The sequence below is a fragment of the Aythya marila genome, assembly GCF_965140915.1.
Source record: "Aythya marila genome assembly, chromosome: 1".
Taxonomy (NCBI): Eukaryota; Metazoa; Chordata; class Aves; order Anseriformes; family Anatidae; genus Aythya; species Aythya marila.
The window spans coordinates 124,214,655-124,234,136 of NC_139042.1; the positions used below are offsets into that span (position 1 = coordinate 124,214,655).

The 19,482-nt window shown below is 37.9% G+C and overlaps 1 protein-coding gene across 2 annotated transcripts in view; it reads right to left on the reverse strand.

Annotated features, from left to right (window-relative positions):
- Positions 1–19,482, reverse strand: part of KPNA1 (karyopherin subunit alpha 1) — a 53,406-nt gene that overhangs the window by 26,765 nt on the left and 7,159 nt on the right. The window contains exons 1-6 of one of the 2 annotated variants that reach the window (XM_082774196.1): positions 18,447–18,596; positions 14,857–14,990; positions 12,781–12,888; positions 10,834–10,933; positions 10,155–10,249; positions 8,893–9,024 (exon numbers count right to left, since the gene is read on the reverse strand). In XM_082774196.1, the coding sequence (XP_082630322.1) occupies positions 8,893–9,024; positions 10,155–10,249; positions 10,834–10,933; positions 12,781–12,888; positions 14,857–14,985 (564 nt within the window). In that variant the 5' untranslated portion in view covers positions 14,986–14,990; positions 18,447–18,596. Of the gene's footprint in view, positions 1–8,892; positions 9,025–10,154; positions 10,250–10,833; positions 10,934–12,780; positions 12,889–14,856; positions 14,991–18,446; positions 18,597–19,482 lie in introns of those variants that run through there. The other variant, XM_082774195.1, reaches the window with a different exon arrangement.

Genomic DNA, 19,482 nt, shown 5'->3' on the forward strand with positions numbered 1-19,482 from the left:
CAATGAAGAACAGAAGAGTAATTGTTTTTATTTTCACAATTCAACCTATTCAGTATATGTATTAGAGTGGGAGATACTCTGTTCTCACTACTAGACCCTAGACACTGTACAACAGGGGAATGCATTCTGGTTAGGAGTTCCGTATATATGCACCCAAGCTCAATATATGATTCAGGAATAATAATGCAGATCTAAGAGGAGTACCGAACCAGTCAACAAGTATGTCTCCAAAGACTTTGCAGGCAGACTTAACCTTACTCTACCCACAACATGAGAACTTATCTCCTCAGGCTCAGTAACACACTAATTCTACACATCCCCTGCTTCAGAGCTGGTTCAAAGCACAGGTCAAGCAAGTTTTGATCTACTCAGAGATGTGTACAACAGCTTATATTAGTATTTCCTAAGAAGCCATTAAAGCGTGCTTTGTTTACACAGTCACATTAAGAACGCTGATACCAAGAAAGATGAAAATGATGATTTAGATGCAAGATAAAACAATACTCAAAAAGTTCAGATGGTGATTGTTATATTTTAAGAGAGCTACAGAAGACAGAACCAGTGTTGGCTATTAGACATATGCAGGATAGAATACAAGGACATCTATTTCCTCCCTTGGGCATCAGTATTACTCTAAGCACTCATCTTGAGGAATAAGATCAAAAATAAGAGAAAACAGATTTCACGCTTCTTTAGTTATCTGTTATAATATGAAGAGAATGAATGATTTCATTAGATTTACAACATTTGGGTCAAATGGTGCTTTTGATATCACTGTCAACTACTACACAAGAGCTATAACAAAAAAACAGGAAGTAGTCTATACAAGTATAAAAGACTTTTACAAATTCCATGTGATTTACAGACATTTTGCCACACAAGAAAGCATATGAAACATTTTTTTTTATTATTATTTAAGTAAACAGAGGGCTAAATGTCATATCAAACAGAGACATTTATCTGTTTATTAGGTAAGATCTATGCAAAGTCTATACAGCCACTGGAAATACTTCCAATTGAAGTTGCTGCATATTGAGGACTAAAGCAATCCTGTTTATCACGTGCAACAGCAGCATGTCCTTGATAAATTTCTCTTCAGTTGACAGCTATTTATTTCAGTAAAAAGCAGTGTGTAAACATTTAACTGAACATACCTAGATTCCCCACAAAAAAAATACATTTTTTCTGTCTCTACTTGAAATAAAATATTCCTCTAAACAAATAGAATAAGCCCTATTTGTTATCTAAAAGAAATTCTCAGATAATCTAAAATAAACTTAAGTATGTCAGTTGGTTAACTGCATTAAATTTCTATAGTAACAAGTTTTTAAAAGATGGCAAAAAAGAGGTGCGACTTTAAAATACAAGTGACTCCTCTTCCAGCCTAGAAAATTCTCCTCCAGCCACTCTACAGGTCAAAAAACCACTAGCAGATCTCTGTAAAATTAATAAAGCTGAAGCAAAGTAATAAAATGTATATAAAAGAATCTGTATCTGCATTTTGTCAGCTGCTAGATGCAAAATACAAAAACTGTTCCTCTGTACTATAGATAGATAGACTGATAGAAGTCTCCACACTGCAAGTTGTTACAGACTAGGAGACTGTTGTGGAGAAGGATTAGTTTGCTTTGTTCTCCTACTGTTTTTCAGGCTTCTGCTGTCAGCCACAGTCAGAGAGTACCAGGCTATATGGTCCTTTGCTGTGAAATTGTACTGTTACTACTATTCTGGAATGTCCCTCTAAACCTAATCTTCAGAAGAAAGCTTATTTTTCATTCCAATTCTTATTATTTTACAACTGTTGTCACAACAGTTTGTCTGAAATTAAAGTATAATGTTACGTCTGGCAGCCTTGTGGCTCAGGATGGGAGCTACCAGAAAAGAAAAAAAAAAAAACCTTAAGAGACAGACCATATGCTAGCTCCGCCAAAGTTTCATTTGTATTATAACTGTAAGCAGCCATGCTCGTTGCTCACTGCAATACTTGTATTTCTGCAGTGATGAGAAACCCTAGGCAGGAATCAATTTCAGATTTCAGCAGGTTCTATACAACCTTGTCAATCACAGTAAAAGCAGGGAGGGGCGGATTTTGCAATAATCTCCTTGTATTGAACATGTGGGTAACTGTAAAACAATGCAGCCTCCTTGTCTGGACACCCTTACACCCACTGAAAACTGATTTCACTCATCTGTAGACTGCCATTATAGTAGTTTCTACTTCCAGGATTGGATTAAATGGCTATTACTGTTGTCAAGCATCTATTCTGACACTAAATGACAGACTGGTTCTGCAACAGCAGATCTCACATCAGAAAATCTGGCAAGTGAAGTCCTAAAACTTCTCTACTGTTTTCCTACTCTTGAGTGTGTAGGGCAAATAAGTCTGACTGAATAGTCTGACACCACAGGATTTGGTAACAGAGGATGTTGAAAAAATCTCATGCTAACCTCCAGTAGTTCTGAGTCTTACACTGATGCAAAGTATCTTTAGTATAACTACAGAGTACAGTCCAACAAGGAGAATATCTTTCCTCAAGGCACCATTTCAAGCCTTCAGATAAATGAGGCACATAAATCAAGCTCATTTAAACTCATCTTATCAGACACTGCTACAAACACAAAGCTTCACTGTGGTTTCCACGAAGACATGTGAACACTGACAAGTGTCTTCAGCTTTTCTGTCTGATTAACATTCAGTGATTTCCATTGATGCACACTCCTCAAGATGCAAATGGCTTGACTGCCCTAACACTTCTGGCTTCATTCTCAAAATCGCAAATATTTTTATCTTCTCTTCTAGATAGCTGTCAAAGTAAGAGGGTATTTAATTCCAGCAAACTTCAGAGTTCATTAAATTTATCAAAATGTCAAGCTTAACAAAATTAATTTCAGTACTTTCCACTAGCCACATCCAGACTTGAATACTAAAAGAACCCATAATTTTAAGATTTGCAGTCTTTTGAACCAATATCAAGTATACAAACTGAGCAAATGCTCCCTTGACAGTATGGATTTTTGTAGAACTGTGTAAGTTTTGATTTATTGCTAGTGATCAAGTGCGTTTTTTTGCAAGCCTCCAGTATATTTTACTCTAGTAAAATACTCTTCACTCTTTAGTCAACTCTAGTGGCTTCTCATGCAATGCTGGACAACCCCTATAGTCAGCAACAGTAAAATGCAAGTTTTCTAGAGTAACAGTGAGCTATATGGTGCATTCTGTGAATAAGCTTGCTTTCTGACAACTCTCCACTTCTCACAGAATAGCTGAGGTTGGAAACAATTTCTGGAAATCATCGGGTCCAACCCCCCTGCCCAGCAGGGTCACCTAGAGCACATTGCACAGGATGGCATCAAGGCGGGTTTTGAGTATCTTCAGAGAAGGAGACTCCACAACCTCTCTGGGCAACCTGTTCCAGAGCTCTGTCACCCTCGCAGCAAAGAATTGTTTTCTCATATTTAGCTGGAACTTTCTGCGTGCCCATTGCCTCTTGTCCTGTTGCTGGGCACCACTGAAAAAGTCTGGCCCAATGCTCTTGACACCATCCCTCTGGATATTTGCACACTTTGATAAGATCCCCCTCAGCCTTCTCTTCTGCAGGCTAAGCAGGCCCAGCTCTCTCAGCCTGCTCTCACATGACAGACACTCGAGTCCCCTCATCATCTTAGTAGCCTTCTGCTGGACTCATTTCAGTAGCTCCATGTCCCTCTTGTACTGGGGAGCCCAGAACTGGATACAACACTCCAAGTGTGGCCTCACCAGGGCTGAGCAGAGTGGGAGGATCACCTCCCTTGACCTGCTGGTAATATTCTTCCTAATGCAGCCCAGGATCCCATTGGCCTTCTTGGCCACAAGGGCACACTGCTGGCTCGTGGTCAGCCTGCTGTCCAGCAGGACTCCCAGGTCCTTCTCCACAGAGCTGCTTTCCAGCAGGTCAGCCCCCAGCCTGTACTGGTGCTTGTGGTTATTCCTCCCTAAGTACAGGACTCTCCACTTAACTTCGTTGAACTTCATGAGGCTCTGTTCAACTCTCCAGTCTGTCCTGGTCTCTTTGAATGGCAACACAGCCTCCTGCTGTATCAGCCACTCCTCCGTTTTGTGTCATCAACAAACCTGCTGAGGGTGCACTCTGTTCACTGTCACCTATTCACTGATGAATAAGCTGAACAAGACTGGACCCAGCACTGACCCCTGGAGGACACTGCTAGCTACTGGCCCCCAACTAGACTACACCGCAAAGAAAAACCATCTGAGCTCTGCCATCCAGACAGTTCTTGACCCACCTCACTGTCCACTCATCTATCCCACACCTCTTGAGTGTGCCTATGAGGGTGTTATGGGAGACAGTGTTGAAAGCCTTGCTGAAGTCATGGTAGACAACATTCATTGCTCTCCCCCCATCTACCCAGACAGTTGTTCCATCCACAGCAGGATGGATTTCCCTGGATTCTGAAGGCTCTCAACCATGTATTTCATTACATGTTTGAATACTGAAACCAAGAGCTAAGCCAACCACCAACTGTGCATGAAGCCTGTGCCTTTCTGTAGAGAAGAAATGTTATGAATCAACACTGTTCACTTTTGGCTACTGACATGGGGAAACAGATCTAACAATGCTAGGATGAAGATAGTGAAGATTAGCTTACATACATGTACAAATGCAATTGGACTAGCACACACATGGAAGGATACCAGAGGGCCAAGAAATTACTTCTGCTATGCCCCAAAAAAGAAAACACCTTTCTTTTAGCCCCTAGGCTGATTATACTTATTACTGGAATATGATGAAAATAACTAGAGAAAGTATCTCATTCTCATGCCTCAACTGTCTTTTCGTTGTTGTTTTTCCCAATTTTGATTATTAAGACCTAGTTAGTAGGGCTGCTGATGTATAAGCCAGAGAACAGATCTTGGATACCAGACTCACAGGTCAACTCTGCCAAACAGTGGTTATTGAAAGAAGTGATACAACTAGAAATGGAAAAATATTGAGGGAAAAACAAACTGGTTGCTTTAGCAGAAAACACATACATTCCCAAAGGATAATTTGGAGCCAAATTTCTAAATGCATTTTGAAGGAAAAATAAATTGTGAGAAGTAGAAGAAGGTTAGGAGATATGCAATTGACTAAATCTCAAAAAAAAACAGCATACTAAAAATGGAGAGGGGGTGAAAAGGGATAAGGGTGGGGGGAAAGAAGAGAGAGAGAGAAAGATGTAGTCAAGAAGTTTTTATAAATAATGGAGATGAAGCATCTGCAATAAAACTGTTTTCTTTGGAAGGAAAATAGTTTGACCACTAATTAAGAGGAATGTCCAAGAAAGGCTGTTATACAACCTGAACAAGGAAATCCAAGAGTTTAAAGGATGGTAGAGTAATTAAATGTCAGCCTACACAGCTTAATGGGAAACAGATCTTGTAAAAAGTCGCAAGCTACGATTTCATTAAAATACATATTGTTTAATAAATAAAGTTATAAAGATCCCTCACTGACTTCTGTAAGACCAACCATTTAGTATCACACCAGACTCAGACACTAGCATATGCAAAAACAGTGCAATACATTAGATCCGGCCTACAAATATGAACAGACTGCTGAAAGAATCATGATTAGATGAGGTGAACTGGTATGTTTTTCTGAACAACTGCTAAGGGAAGTTTCAAATAAAAGAAAAATTCAATGGTGTGAGCCTATTGATGACAAAATCAGTTGATAACGATTAGCCATTAAGACAAATCACAAAATGAGTAATTTTCAATTTATACTATGATACATATTCAAAACAGTATTACTACTTAGATTTCCTTCTACAGAATTACTGTATCACTTAGTGTAAAGAATGATTTACTAAACACAGCCTTCAACATTCATTTTTCTCTTCCTACTTTACTATATGGTTGTATGCATGACTTCTGGCTTGCATGCCCTAAACACAGTTTTATTCTCTGTGTTTTCCTATAAGTCTATAGTATGTTGCAAGAGTGGATTGAAAAATAATCATCTTCACAGTTCTCCTGTGAGACAATATAAGAATCAAAGGATGATTACAGGGGAGAGAATTATGGCCAAAATGGTCAATCCTCCAATTTTGGAAATCTAGCCTGAGATATCCAGAACCAGAACCATTCAAAAAGCAAATCTAATTGCAAAAGTCACTTGCAAATGTGCCAAGTTACATGTAACTACAAAAAGGAATTAAATATTTACACAGAGCATTCAAAAAAGACATAACTAGTATCCACTCACTGAAAACTGATATAAGCAAATTTTACAGCATTAGACACTATGTGGCAGATACATTTATCTCAGAAAGCTGCAACCTCCTTAATCATAAGAATCTCTGCCTTTTTCCATCTACTACAATGTGTTCCAACTTTAACAAAAAGTGCACAGTGTAACAATTAAAAGCTTCCTTTACTACTCACTGATCTGTAACTAGGGCAATGATCCATACACATGCAAAATGAGATGAGAGTTATTAGGAAAAACAGTGTGCAGTTGTGTACTTAGTGCTCTTCTGTAATGCAGAAAATGCAGAAGTACAAGAGCTAACATGTATATGCCTAATGCCTTTAGTTTTTATTTTATTATATGTTACAGTGAAGGATTCTTTTTTCTTTTTAAAAGCTGTCAGAAAGAGCAGGGTTTTGTTTTTTTTTCTAAGCTGACCTGAATTAAACCAAAAGTCAGCAGTTAAGCAGGGCTGCAACCTCTACACCTGCAGCACAGAAATCCATTATGAAAAGGTGTAGGTAACATTGCAGCATTAGCTTCTCTAGCAGTTCACTACAAAAAGCAATTTTGTACTTGTAGTCAGAGACTTACTGATGACAGACAGATCATGGACTCAACACCTGAACTGTGCAGAATAATATTTTCCAGTAGCTATAACTGATTCTGCCTGCAATCTGAACTTTAATATATCAGTTTATTAGAGTCAGAGAGGAACTTAACTGTGACCCCCCCCAAGTTCTTCTGTTAATTCACACACATCTGAAGGCTGAAAGCTGCACAACTCATTCTAAAGCAGGTTGGATCTTCCCACATGCTCTCTGAACATCAGCAAGGATGACACTAACAACCTAATAAAAAGTTAGCTCTTACACAAGAGACCATTAGAAGTAAAAAATGTAGTAGCCCTTACTACACTCAGTGCACCAACCATTCCGCAGGAACAGCACTTTACAAGTGATGGCTGAATTTGTAAAGTAATGCCACCCCCCTAAAAACAGGCTCTAAAAATTAGTTTTTCTATCATATAGCTAAGTCTGCACTGATTTTCACACAGGCAGAATATGGCATCTCTACCATTTCAGGAAGCTCCCCATCACATTTCTAGTTTCTGAAACAAAAAAAAAAAAAAAAAAAGGTGTTTCCTCAAAGAAAGATTAAAAAATGACAAAAAATACTTATTACCTTGAACATAATTTTCTGGGGCAACCAAACTTTCTTTAAACACTTTTGCCAAAATTATTCAGCCTGAGACAGGCCATTGCAAACTGAAAGTTACAGAGTGGAAAGCTACAAGCAGCTGGAAAAACGTGTCTGTCTTGTGTAAAATGTTAGGCAACCTTAAGTACAGGTGGCACACTCTGTGCCAGCTGTAAGATAGAACAGCAAGTTACACAAAGCGATCCAATACTTATGAGTTGGACTCTTCCAATCATGCATCTCAATACAGCCAAATGCAAGGTCAGACATCTAGGAAGACAGAATAGAGGGCACACTCACAGGATGGAGAACTGAGCCCTGGAAGTCAGTGACTCTGCAAAGAACAATGGATCACACTGGATAATCAGCTTAACCTGAGCTCACAGCAAGCCTCTGTGGCAAAAGAGCCCTCAAAGACATCTTGGATATTTACGCAGGGAAGAATCAAGTCGAAGTTAATATTAGGTACCACCTCTGCAAACAGCATTGATGGAGCAACACTACTTGGAATAACCAGTGCTCGTTATTTCACCACCGCAAAAAGATACTGAAACAAATAAACGTTCAGAAAAGGATCACACACACACAAAAAAAGAAATATCCTTAATAAGAATTCAGATTTTAACTTAATTTGCCCAAGAAAAGCTTAAACTATCATCTATTATAAGCTATAGGAAAGAAAACAGAGCTAACACCTGGACCCAAAGCTAGACAAATTTATAGAGATATATATATGTAAAAGCTACAATTATGAATTGCTGAAAATCTGTTCTTCAATATGATTAATATTTCACCATCTTAAGTACTTAAAGCAAGATTAGATGTCTTTTAAAAATCCTACATAGTTCAAACATGAGTTATGGCCCTCAAGTGGAAATTACTTAGTCAAGTGTTTGGTTTGTGCTTTATACTAACCCCTTTGGGCCTTAAAGGATATTAATCTAATTTGTAAGGAAGGCATTCAAGCTGAATTTATGGATAAAGATCACATCTATTCTTTCATGTCAGCCCGACTCCCACAGTAAAAACCATCAGCTTAGTAAACTACATTGCTTCACCACCTTTTTCTGACAACATCCAACCGACCTACAGCATGCTTAATTACACTTTTGACTTCTTTTCCTACATTTCATGAGAACTGATTCCCGTATTGTTTTATCTTCAGGAGTAACACACATATCTTTCCAACTCTAAAGTGATTTTTAAACAAGGTTTCTTGAATTCCTCAGTAAGCTGAAAAACATTGACTCGGTAGAGATCAAAATGCATTACCACATTGGCTGTAGTTAAACATATTTCCAGAAAAACAAAAAAGTAACACTTGCATCTTAAACTCAGGCGAGGTAGAAATGGACTCTTGTGCAAAACTGCCAAACAATATACTTTCCTCTAAAGCAACAGGACTTTTATTAGTCTTGTACACCTCTTTGTTAAAAAAAAAAAAAAAATTCTTAATCTCTACCTGTTCCTGTACATCTTCAAACTCAGAACTAAGCAGCTCTATGAAGATGGGGACGGCTCCTGCTTGGATCACTATTCGAGTTTGAAGGGAATTTCCCGAGGCAATATTTGTCAACACCCATGCAGCTTCAAACTGGAAAACAAAGGACAGAGAAAGTTTACTGGGACCTTTCTGTGCCACACCAAAAACTAACACTGTGTTGCTTTGTTTTTCGGTTTTTGTTTTTTTTTTTAAGTCCATTTTCTGCTGGATATTCCATTGTGCTACAGGCTTCTACTGTATTGTCAAAGACTCAAACAGTTTCATGTTCACTAGCATAGAAGAGTTTCCACATTCAATCCATCATACAAACAGCATGTGGGGAAAAATACTTTGGATACATGCTTTTACTTACTGTCTACATACTCCTCAGAAATAGCTAGCAGACCTTCAGAATTCTGCTGGTCTTAATTTGAAAAGTAATTCCTATAATTTATATCTTTATTTTGTAAGAAACGAAAAAAAGGAGAAGTCTTTTTTGCATATTTCCACATACCAAAATTTGGATATTGCATGGCATTAACAAAGTGTTGCCTTATGCCTTTTCAAAGAATATCGCATTAACCATGCCTTTTGAAAGAACACAGATTTAACTTACATATTGTATTTAGCAGTTAACTATTAATACTTTCTTTCATTAGAGGATCAATTTCCTCCCATTTTATACTAGTCCAGAAGAAACATTACTTACCAGAAAAAATGGAGAGCTGGAAAAAAGACAAAGTTCCAAGAAGTAGGTCCAAAACAAATTAACCACCATTGTAGCAGACACAATTTAGTTTTTCAAACCAAAGCAAGCAAGTTGCAGGGTTTCTATGTTTATATTTTAATTTTAACCTTTTTAGAATTTAATGAAAAATTTAAGTCATAATTCTGAAATTTAAAACGGTTTTCAGTTGGTACAAAAGGTTAACAATACAGTTTAGTTTAATAGCTTTTCCTTCTTTGAGGCCACATTTCAAACGATTTTTGTTACACAAGAAAGTCAGTGTAAACACTCCATATTAGCCACCACACAACATAACTCAAGACTTCTTTCTCCTGTCCCTATCAGAGGCCTAGAAATGGAATTTGTCTTGAAGAAACCCTCAATATAAAATAGCTGTGTTATCCTTGTGAAGAACAAGAGAAGTATAGCTCATTAAGCAAAGTACTGACATTTTCTACTTGATTTACATCACCAAATGTCTTCATAATACAGAAAGATAGATATATTCGTATACCTGTAATGTACAGTTTTCTTTCCGTTTGAGGAACTCCACAAACCTTGCCACCACTCCTGGTGTGCTTATGACTTCGTCTATTGGGGGATTTGGTTCTATTTAAAATAAAATGCAAAGTTAAATATATTCATTTCTTTGCTGGGGATTTCCCAAATTACTGCATCAAAATATCAAACAGCATGTTGACTGTTCTTTCCTGAATGTTAGTTTTCTGTAACACCGCCTTGCCTATATTAAAAGGCAATAGATTCATATCTATCACCTAAGGAATTCTCTGGCTTGAATTTTGAAATAATAAGGTAACACAATTCAAAACAGTAATTCATTCAGTAATGTAGGCACATGAACTTAACAGCAGCAGATCTGCAACGTCACTTTGCCACACACATGCAGAGCTCAACTTCTAGAAAGCAGCATATGCAAGCCATAGAGACGCTGCCCACAACACTTTAACTTACATTACAGATCAGAGATCACATCTGCATCACTTAATAGTTTTAAAGATTTCAAGAGCAAAAGCAACTATTAAATACATCTAGTTAGCATTTGGAAAACAACACTGTTTGGATGAAATTCTTCATCCAGACATTACTGTATGAAGCAATCTTAATTGCTATCAAAGTCAAAATATATGCCGTGGACTGTTTTACATTTTTCTGCAAGTAATTTCAGCCCTTACCTTTAGAAAGAAGTTTTCGGAATTTCTGAGTGGCTGAAAGCTGCTGTTCTGGACTATTGGAGAAAATCATTTCAATCATATCAGCCGTAATGACAGCACTCTACAATTCAGGTGGGGGAAAGAATGAAAGCAACAAAGAGAAAAAGAAAATTGGGGATTAGTGGAGGAAAGGTTAGAATATTCGCTAAAATGGTAACAAGTTTCTCACTTATTGAGCAAATACCTAGATAAGAACCAGTATGGACAATAAATGAGTCATCATACATGTGCAGCTACTATAACTAGAAACAATTCCAAGTAGTCTTTCTTCCTGGAAGCCCAGATTCAGATTTTACTCAAGTTATGCCACAAAAAATCTTCTCACAATCTCTCACAGGTATTCTCTCCCCTTTTCTCTTATCTCCCTTTCTCTAGAATAACTGTAAAATTGTCAGCTTTAACAAAAAGTAGTTTAAATTAGAATAGCAATTACTGTTACGCAAGAAGAACACTGATTATGCTATTGTTTGGGTATCTGCAACATGTACATCATGAGCCATTCTCTTACACCAAAATGTACAGGAACTGTCATTTTAGAAACATTGACAAAACGAATGCTTGTCATCATAATCAAATAGAGTATTAAGTTTTTCACAATACTGATGGTTTCCACTAATATGGCTAAACTAAATCAGTGACCTTTCTTATGCCAGTTAGAATCTGACATCATTTCATTTGACCCATTCAAATCCATGAAAGGGAAGTTGTTGTTCTTCCACTTTCTGATTCAAATCCTTCTATAGATCACATCCAACCCCCTAGTGCATAGGAAGATAGATGACAGTAATGAAAACACTTGAGCTTTGTCTGTACTTTTACAACCCAGTAATAAAACAGAATAAATCTAGATTTTTGTCACATGAAACAGTTTACAGAGAGTAGGGGAACAAAATATGCAGTACTTTTAGATCTTTCATTTTTCATCCCCAACTCTTACGACCCTGAAATTATTTATATTTAAAATGCTAATCTGTATAAGATTGGCTTTCCTTACTTTTTACTATCTATTTAGTTTGTATTTTCATACAAATAATTAAATGGTATGTAGGACTCATCTGATGTATTAAGATTATCTTGAAGAATAAAACAATATATTCTATTAGTTATCTACCACATTATAGGCATTTCTCTTGAGTAATTTTCAAAACTGGTCTAACCACCAGCAGTAATCAAAAGCAGCCTGATTTCCATCAAAGCATACTCTGAACACAAAAACAAATACGAGGATCAAAGATCAAACTTTACAGTCCACACTGAATCCTATTTTTCTTTATCCTCCCTATTACAGCCTGAATCCCTTACCATTTTCCTTTACAGGGAGAAGACTGCAGTACAGAAATGAAAAAAGCAGAAAAAAATAAATTTCTACTAAAACAATGCTTTCCTGCAGGATGAAATTCCAGCTTTGAAAGGAGTTCAAGGACACTTGCAGATAGCTAAACAGGTCTAGCTATGTTTCCAACATTCTGGTTTAAATTTCTGCCACTTGAATGTTTGCTAACGGAGATTTCCAGCCAGCCTCTTTTTACTTTCCAGATTGCAAGAACACATTGACTCATTTGTATTTCCACGTTTCAAGCATTACGAGTTTCATATTTAAAAAAAATACACAGCTCTGGGCAGAAGTTGATAAAATCACCCATAATGGTCAACATCAAAACCAAGAAGTGATCAGCCTGATTGGAACAGTGCTATTTCATTTTCTTGAAGGCATATCCACTAAGCAACCACTCGCTCTACCCATAACATAATCTGTTTCAGGTCAGTTCACTGATACAGGTGTTTGCAAGTTGTCCGTCCATACGCTCTTTGAGTTTTCCACGATTTTGTGCAATTCTGCTCCCCTCAAGTCACTGCATGACAGACCTGTTTAGTTTCAATGAACAATAATCCTGTCTCAACACTTACAGAAGTCATTTCCATGTTGTTCATTTGAGCCTCATGGAAGCCACCATCTGACATAACTTCCTCCTCCGCTTCCTCCTCAGCTGTTGCAACATTTCGCCGTTTGAACAACTAAAGAGAAAAAATATTTAATAAAAGCAGTGCTGAACTGAGGGCCAACATAAACATGACATGTCATATTATGCATAATAAAAACTATATACAGTATCACCTGAAAAGAAGCCCACTCACTGCCCACTCTCCACGGTCCAGCTATCTCTAGCTTCCAGGCAATTACTTTCTTGCCCACCCCAAGTTTAGCAGGGGAGGCTCATATTAAAAAACCTGAAAAATTGTTGTGTATAACAAATACCTGTAGAACAGCTACTGAGACTGGGATAATTGAGTTACTGTGGAAAAGAGAAGACTCTGGGCGATAATCATTTGAGAGTAGTCTAAAGATATGATATTGAGATGAACAGAATTTGGTTGCTATCACATAAAGGAGGTAGACAGAGTTGTCAGGAGAAAGAGAGGCTACGGCTTCTCAATTCAGCTGTCTCACTGGAAGAAACATTATGACAAATGACAAGATGGATTGAGGAGTGCTGCATGGCCTGTCAGGTTCCTCCTCTGCGTTCAGGAAACAAGACTCCAGCACTGAGCCATGTCAGATTTGCACCACTAAAGAGGGAAGTCAAGACAGAGCCCTGACACCAACCTGCTGCTTATTTCTCTCAGTCTTCTCTGGAGAAAAAAAAAGTATGCAAAGCTGGTACATTTACACCAGCCTCAGTTCAGTGATAGGCATCCTTGTGAAGTGCTGTTCCTTCCAGGCTAATGGACAATGTGCCCACCCAAGCTTTTCAAACACTGCTCATATACAAACCTAAGCCAAATTTTACATGTTGGCAGTTTATGCAAAAATTCAGATGCTTGAGATTGTTTTTGTGGGATATAAAGCCAAATGAAAAAAAAAAAAGGACTTTGAACAAGCTTCAATAAAAGGTCAAAAGATTCTCCCCACAGAGGCTGAAAATGCAAAATCAATGCTAAAACAATAAAGCAAAGAATATATTAAAAATATCGGAATACAAAACTGAGTACAAACGAAAACAAGCAAGTCAAAGAGTAAAGCAGGTTCCCTCACATAATTAAACCACAGCTCTAACTAGCAGGTGCAATGTTAGCTCCACTGACACTCCCATGTGCCAAATACATAAAAATAGAAGTACCTGCACATTAGGATTGAAACTGTTGCAGTGGTAAAGGAACGTAACAAAAGACTGCTTGCAGCTCCACTTCAACTGCACTCTGTCCAGATAGGACCTACAATTTTCTTTAAGAGAATAAAAGTACTACTACACTTTATTTAGCCAACCTGTGGTAATCAGGTACAAGGGAGGTCAGAAGCACAGATAAGAGATTCCTAAAATGACTTCTTCATTTTCCTAATTTAGTATCAGCTTTACAGATAAGACCGAGTACATTCTGTACTACCAGTGGTCTGAAAATACTGCCTGCTGTTCCTAATTAAAACCTCCAACAAGAAATCTTGCAATTCCCTCTCAGAATTCTTCCCGAACTAGAGACTTTCCTTGAAAGTGCCTGGTATTGACACTATGAAAAGGATGTTGAATGGAAAAGATTACAGAGTTGACCAACCATTCCAAACCTAAGCACATCACTATCTTTAACTCAACATGGATAAAAATTTTTTTTCATTTCACCTTACCGCTGTTTAAATGAAGATTAGAGCCACCACAACTCAGCTAGCAGAAAATAAAAGTGGAAAAAAAAAAAAAAGGATTCCTCAACTACCTCCAGCGCAAGGTCAGACAGCTTTCCAGAAATCACCGTTATTTCCAAGCTGCTCTGGTCAATCTTACACTTGAGTGGATGATGAGCACCCTCACATTTTGTACTTCCTGAAGAAGAGGCAGTACAGTCTGCAAGTGACCAATTTCAGACTGACCACATATGAACTTGACAGGGCAAGAACAATCAAGCAAAGCAGCTTTGAGAGAAGCAAAAAAGTAGACAGTGCAAGACGCAAACGTTTAACGACTGGTTATGGTTATCACAACTGTAGTACAGTACCTGCTCCTCTCTTTTTTGCTTCCGTAGCTGAAGACCCTCTTCCTCCCGCCTGCGGCGCATCTCATCAGGATTCAAAGATTTGTTCTTGTAGCTCTTCAGTCGGAAATTCTCTTTTCCTGAGGTCGTCATGATTCCTTTAAATTGCAATTAAAAACAGAATCAGTCAGAGAATGATTACTCTTCAACAACACATTCGTTTATGGTCTGTCTCTGTAGAACCTCTCCAAGCACTTCCAGCCGCTGCTTCCCTATAACCTGTCACCTAACTTCCAATAACTTTGAAGGTGTAAAATGACTTTACAGAATTTACACTTCAGTGTGCCAGTTTTTCCACATCATACCACCAATCTTTTATTTTACACTTTGAGATTGCAAGACATAAGTGAACCGTTTTATTAAGAAGGAACTGAGATTCTTCTGAGATTCACTCAGAAGTGAAGTAATCTTAGCTCCTTCTTAGCTTAATTCACTTTGGAAGTCAGTAGAGGCTTCCCGCACTTCAAATTCACATTTTAAATTAATTCAACACAATCTCATGTTCCTTCAATCCAGACAAGACCTACAAGAAAAAATTAAACGGAGACAGACACATTTCAGGCAAGGATGGTTTAACCACTGAAAAGATTTGCTTCTGCAAAAAGAAGTGCCATTCTTACCCCTCTTCCTCACCCCAGACTGCAATCCTGTTACTGTTTATACAGAAGAGCCTTTCTTGAGTCTATTATTTCCAATTGCCAGTATTCCTATGTAACTCAGTAGATCAAAATTACTATCAACTCCTGACAATTTTCACATGTACAACGATGCACTTTGGAGTTACTTAGCATAAATCAATAGCTATAAAACTGAATCGAAAGACTACCCTTAAACCAAATGGGCTGTGGGTCAGGTCTCTACCCTCCATGCTCCACTCTGCTACTACTTCTGGGGCTGTTCAGCCTAAACAAGAGAAGACTCTGGGGTGATCTTATTACAGTTTTTCAGGACTTAAAGGGGACTTATAAAAAAGACAAGGATAATGGCAGGACAAAGGGGAATGGTTTTAAACTAAAAGAGGAGAGATTTAGACTAGAGTTTAGGAGGAAATTCTTCACTCAGAGGGTGGTGAGACATTGGAACAGGATGCCCAGAGAGGTTGTCGATGCCCCATCCTTGGAGGTATTTAAGGCCAGGTTGCCCTGAGCAACCTGATCTAGTGGATGGGGTCCCTGCCTACAGCAGCGGGGTTGGAACTAGATGATTTTTATGGTCCCTTCTAGCCTGAGCCATTCTGTGATTCTCTTCCATCTCCCCTTTAAATCCAAACAACATTAGGAATAGAATTCTAAAATCTCTCCATATTTCCATGAATCTTCCTGCAGGTACAGAATGCACAGTATGTTGCAAATATTTGAAGCTCTGTAACACGCAATTTAGGAAACTATCCTACATATAAAGTGGCTCTTCAGGACTTTTAAAGGTCTCTTTCAAATGTCCTAGTGTATTGTATTAGATACTCTACCCACTTCAAATTCCATAAGCACAGAATCACCAGGTGACAAACGATCTGTTGTGCACTTTATTTTAAAATGAAGCAACACAGGTGTACAAAAATTCTCAGTAGCTTTGGTTACCTTTTTTAAAATATATCAGATGTATACCAGAGTCTACTCTAACCTCCTTTCTGTTAGCACAAAGAGTTTTAAGAGATTAAAAACAGCGGCTAGCCAAATGCATTTCTTATTAGAGCCTCTTTTTAAAGTCACTGATACCTGACAATCATGTATAAAAATCCTGATATTCAGAAGAGATGCCAGGTATCCCTTCAAGCTGTGTTCCGCTAGGCAACATTTGAACACTGCTAATAAACACAACACTACTGCATTCAAGACCGGCCAGTCACAGATAGCACTGAATGCAACATGAAAGCCCAATCACATAGGTAATTCAGCAGCCTAATTCTGCTGTAAGGACTCTTCCTAAAATAGCTTCTTTTTAACTGAAAATCCTACAAAATCACAATCTCAGAACTCCAGAAGTTCCCTACATCATTCTTAACAGCTGCATTCTTCCTAAGTGACTATATTCTTCATGTGTTTAGGTGTCTAAGTTTAAAGTTCTCACATTTCTTTCAATATGCTTGGCAATAACGTTTCCTGTTTTTAGGTTTTTCAAATGGCCACTACCTGCACAGTAAACAGAGGGAGCCCTGAGTTCTTGCTGTTTTAACTGTTAATATACAGGCCAATACTTTATATATTTTACAGTCGAGAAAATGAACTAAATTACCAGTTGGAAAACACAAGCTAAAAGGACACATCTAACAAGAAAAAAAAAAAAAAAAAAAAAAGGCTTTGTAGCCACCCTAGTCAATCTGCCCTTGAACATGAACACAGGCACACACAATAGCCCAGATAACATCTCCAGTCTCCTGGGACATTACTAATCATTCCGTGCTTTTATCTGAAACATCTTAAACTCACAAGATTAGATTTGCCTTCGTTGGGGATTTCAGGACTTTGATAGTCCTGTAATCATTCCACATTTTCACTTTCAGTCCATAAAAGCTCACAGTTTATAGAAATTCTTCATTTCTTATTACTAATTTCACCTCATTACTGTTATGCAGTCCTTCCATATGATGCTCTGATGTTTCTAAATACCAGTGACGTAATCCAGCTTCATCATCAACAAGTTTCCTTATCATACTCTTCTTCCTCATACATGTTTTTTTTACCTCGTTTATGTCTATCACACACCTTAATATATCAGTTCCTTTCAAATTTGTTTCTGGCTTTGAGGAAATAACTTCCATTTAGCTCTGTCAGCCTTGTCCTGTTGTGTTATTTATCATCTTTATTGAAAATACAGGCATGGCTTTTATTACTTTATTATCTGAATTCTGACTTTACCTCAACTGCTCTACCTAAAGGCTTCACATTTTCCCCGTTCTCTTTTATGTTTAGAACTTCAGAAACATGACATCCTCTACAAGCTTTAGCTGTAAATTTTGGCTAAGCTTATTTCTTACTCCCAAGACAAAACAAGCCTTTGCTGACTAACCCCCTTTATTTTCTGAGCGATCAGTACACTTAAAATCCTTTCACAAGCATATTGCGTATTACATTGGAGTAAAATCTTCCTACAAATTCTCACCAAATAACTAGGAAGACAGTTTTTTTTCCAATATTTGGAAGTTCTCAAATTCAAGTAGTAATGAATTCAGAAATTATTTCATAGTAGTCCCTAACCAGCAGCATATCAACAAAGTCCCAACGCGTGGCCATACAACCATTTTATATCTCTGCCTAATTTGTACAGTTATTCAATCCAAAGTTATTTCCTAAAGGGCTCTATAATACCCTCAATAGCTCCTAAATCTCAGTCTGAAGTAACATAGTTCTTCTGTTGGTTCCCACATCTACTGCCAGCATCTTTAGACCTATTCCATGTGAGCACGCTTTTTTTTCTTTAGGAGTGAAAATAAAACAATCTTACATGTACGTTGGTCATTACAGTCACCCAAGAATTACTTTCTGTAAAGATCTTTTTCCATTTTTCAGGATGTAGCCTTTCCCCCAGACTAAACCAGAGAGGGGAATACTTCTCACCTGTCTCCAGCAGCTTTGTTGCAGCTTAACTAAAAATCTTCCAATGGTCACTTTAAATTCACCCATGGCGAGTTCTTCATAGTAAATCCTGGATCTTCTCTGAACTATCAAAATTAATGCTCCCTCTGGTGAAAGTCTGTGGTGGTTGTCATGGAAATGTTCTACGAATCTCTTCTTTCCTAAAGATAGCATAGTATTTTCCACATTTCTGGATACTCCTGTCTATAGATAAAAATCTTTGGTGACCCGGGGAGTTTTCATGATGTACTCTTTGACTTTTTGTGCAGCACTAGCCCAACCCCATATGACCCCCTCCTCAGTTTAGCTACCATGAAAAAATATTTTTTAATAAATGAAAAAACACCATCTATTCCTTAGTGTCTGCATTCACTAAGGAAACGATGTTCCCTGTTTCTTTTGCTTATCAAGACAAAGGCCATATCAAAAGCGGAGGTGATCAGAGCAAAAATTTCCAGGGAAAGGAAAAGTATTGCATTTCTCCTCGCTAGTCAAGTCAAAGAACTTCGGTTTGCACTGTGAAATGTCGTCACGTGTTGCAATGACCTGCCTTGTCCCAAGCAATCACCTATACAGCGACAAAAAGGAACTCCCTGCCTTCTTAAATCAAGTATCAATCATCTAAAAGAGGGACAAAAACGAACTTGTCTTCATAAACCAGGTATCACTGTCGCAGGAATGCCACATGACTATCACCCTTGACTATTCCAACCAACAGAGATTTTTGGTTACTCAATGGCTCTGCCACAGGACTCTCTGCACCCTGGAGAAGTGAAGTTTCCTCACAACTGTGCTTCCTAGTATCATGGCAAACACCTATAGCATAGCCTGTACAGGTGTCCTAGCAATTCACTGACTTCTGATTACAGGATGTATCACCTTCTGATGCTCTTAATGAGAGACTGGGAACATATCCATTTTTTTTAAAAAAAAAAAAAAAGCAACCACCCTGAATGCAGCACCTGACTATTCGTTACTCTCCTCAGCCGACAAATCCAACATTTTGACCACAGGTGTA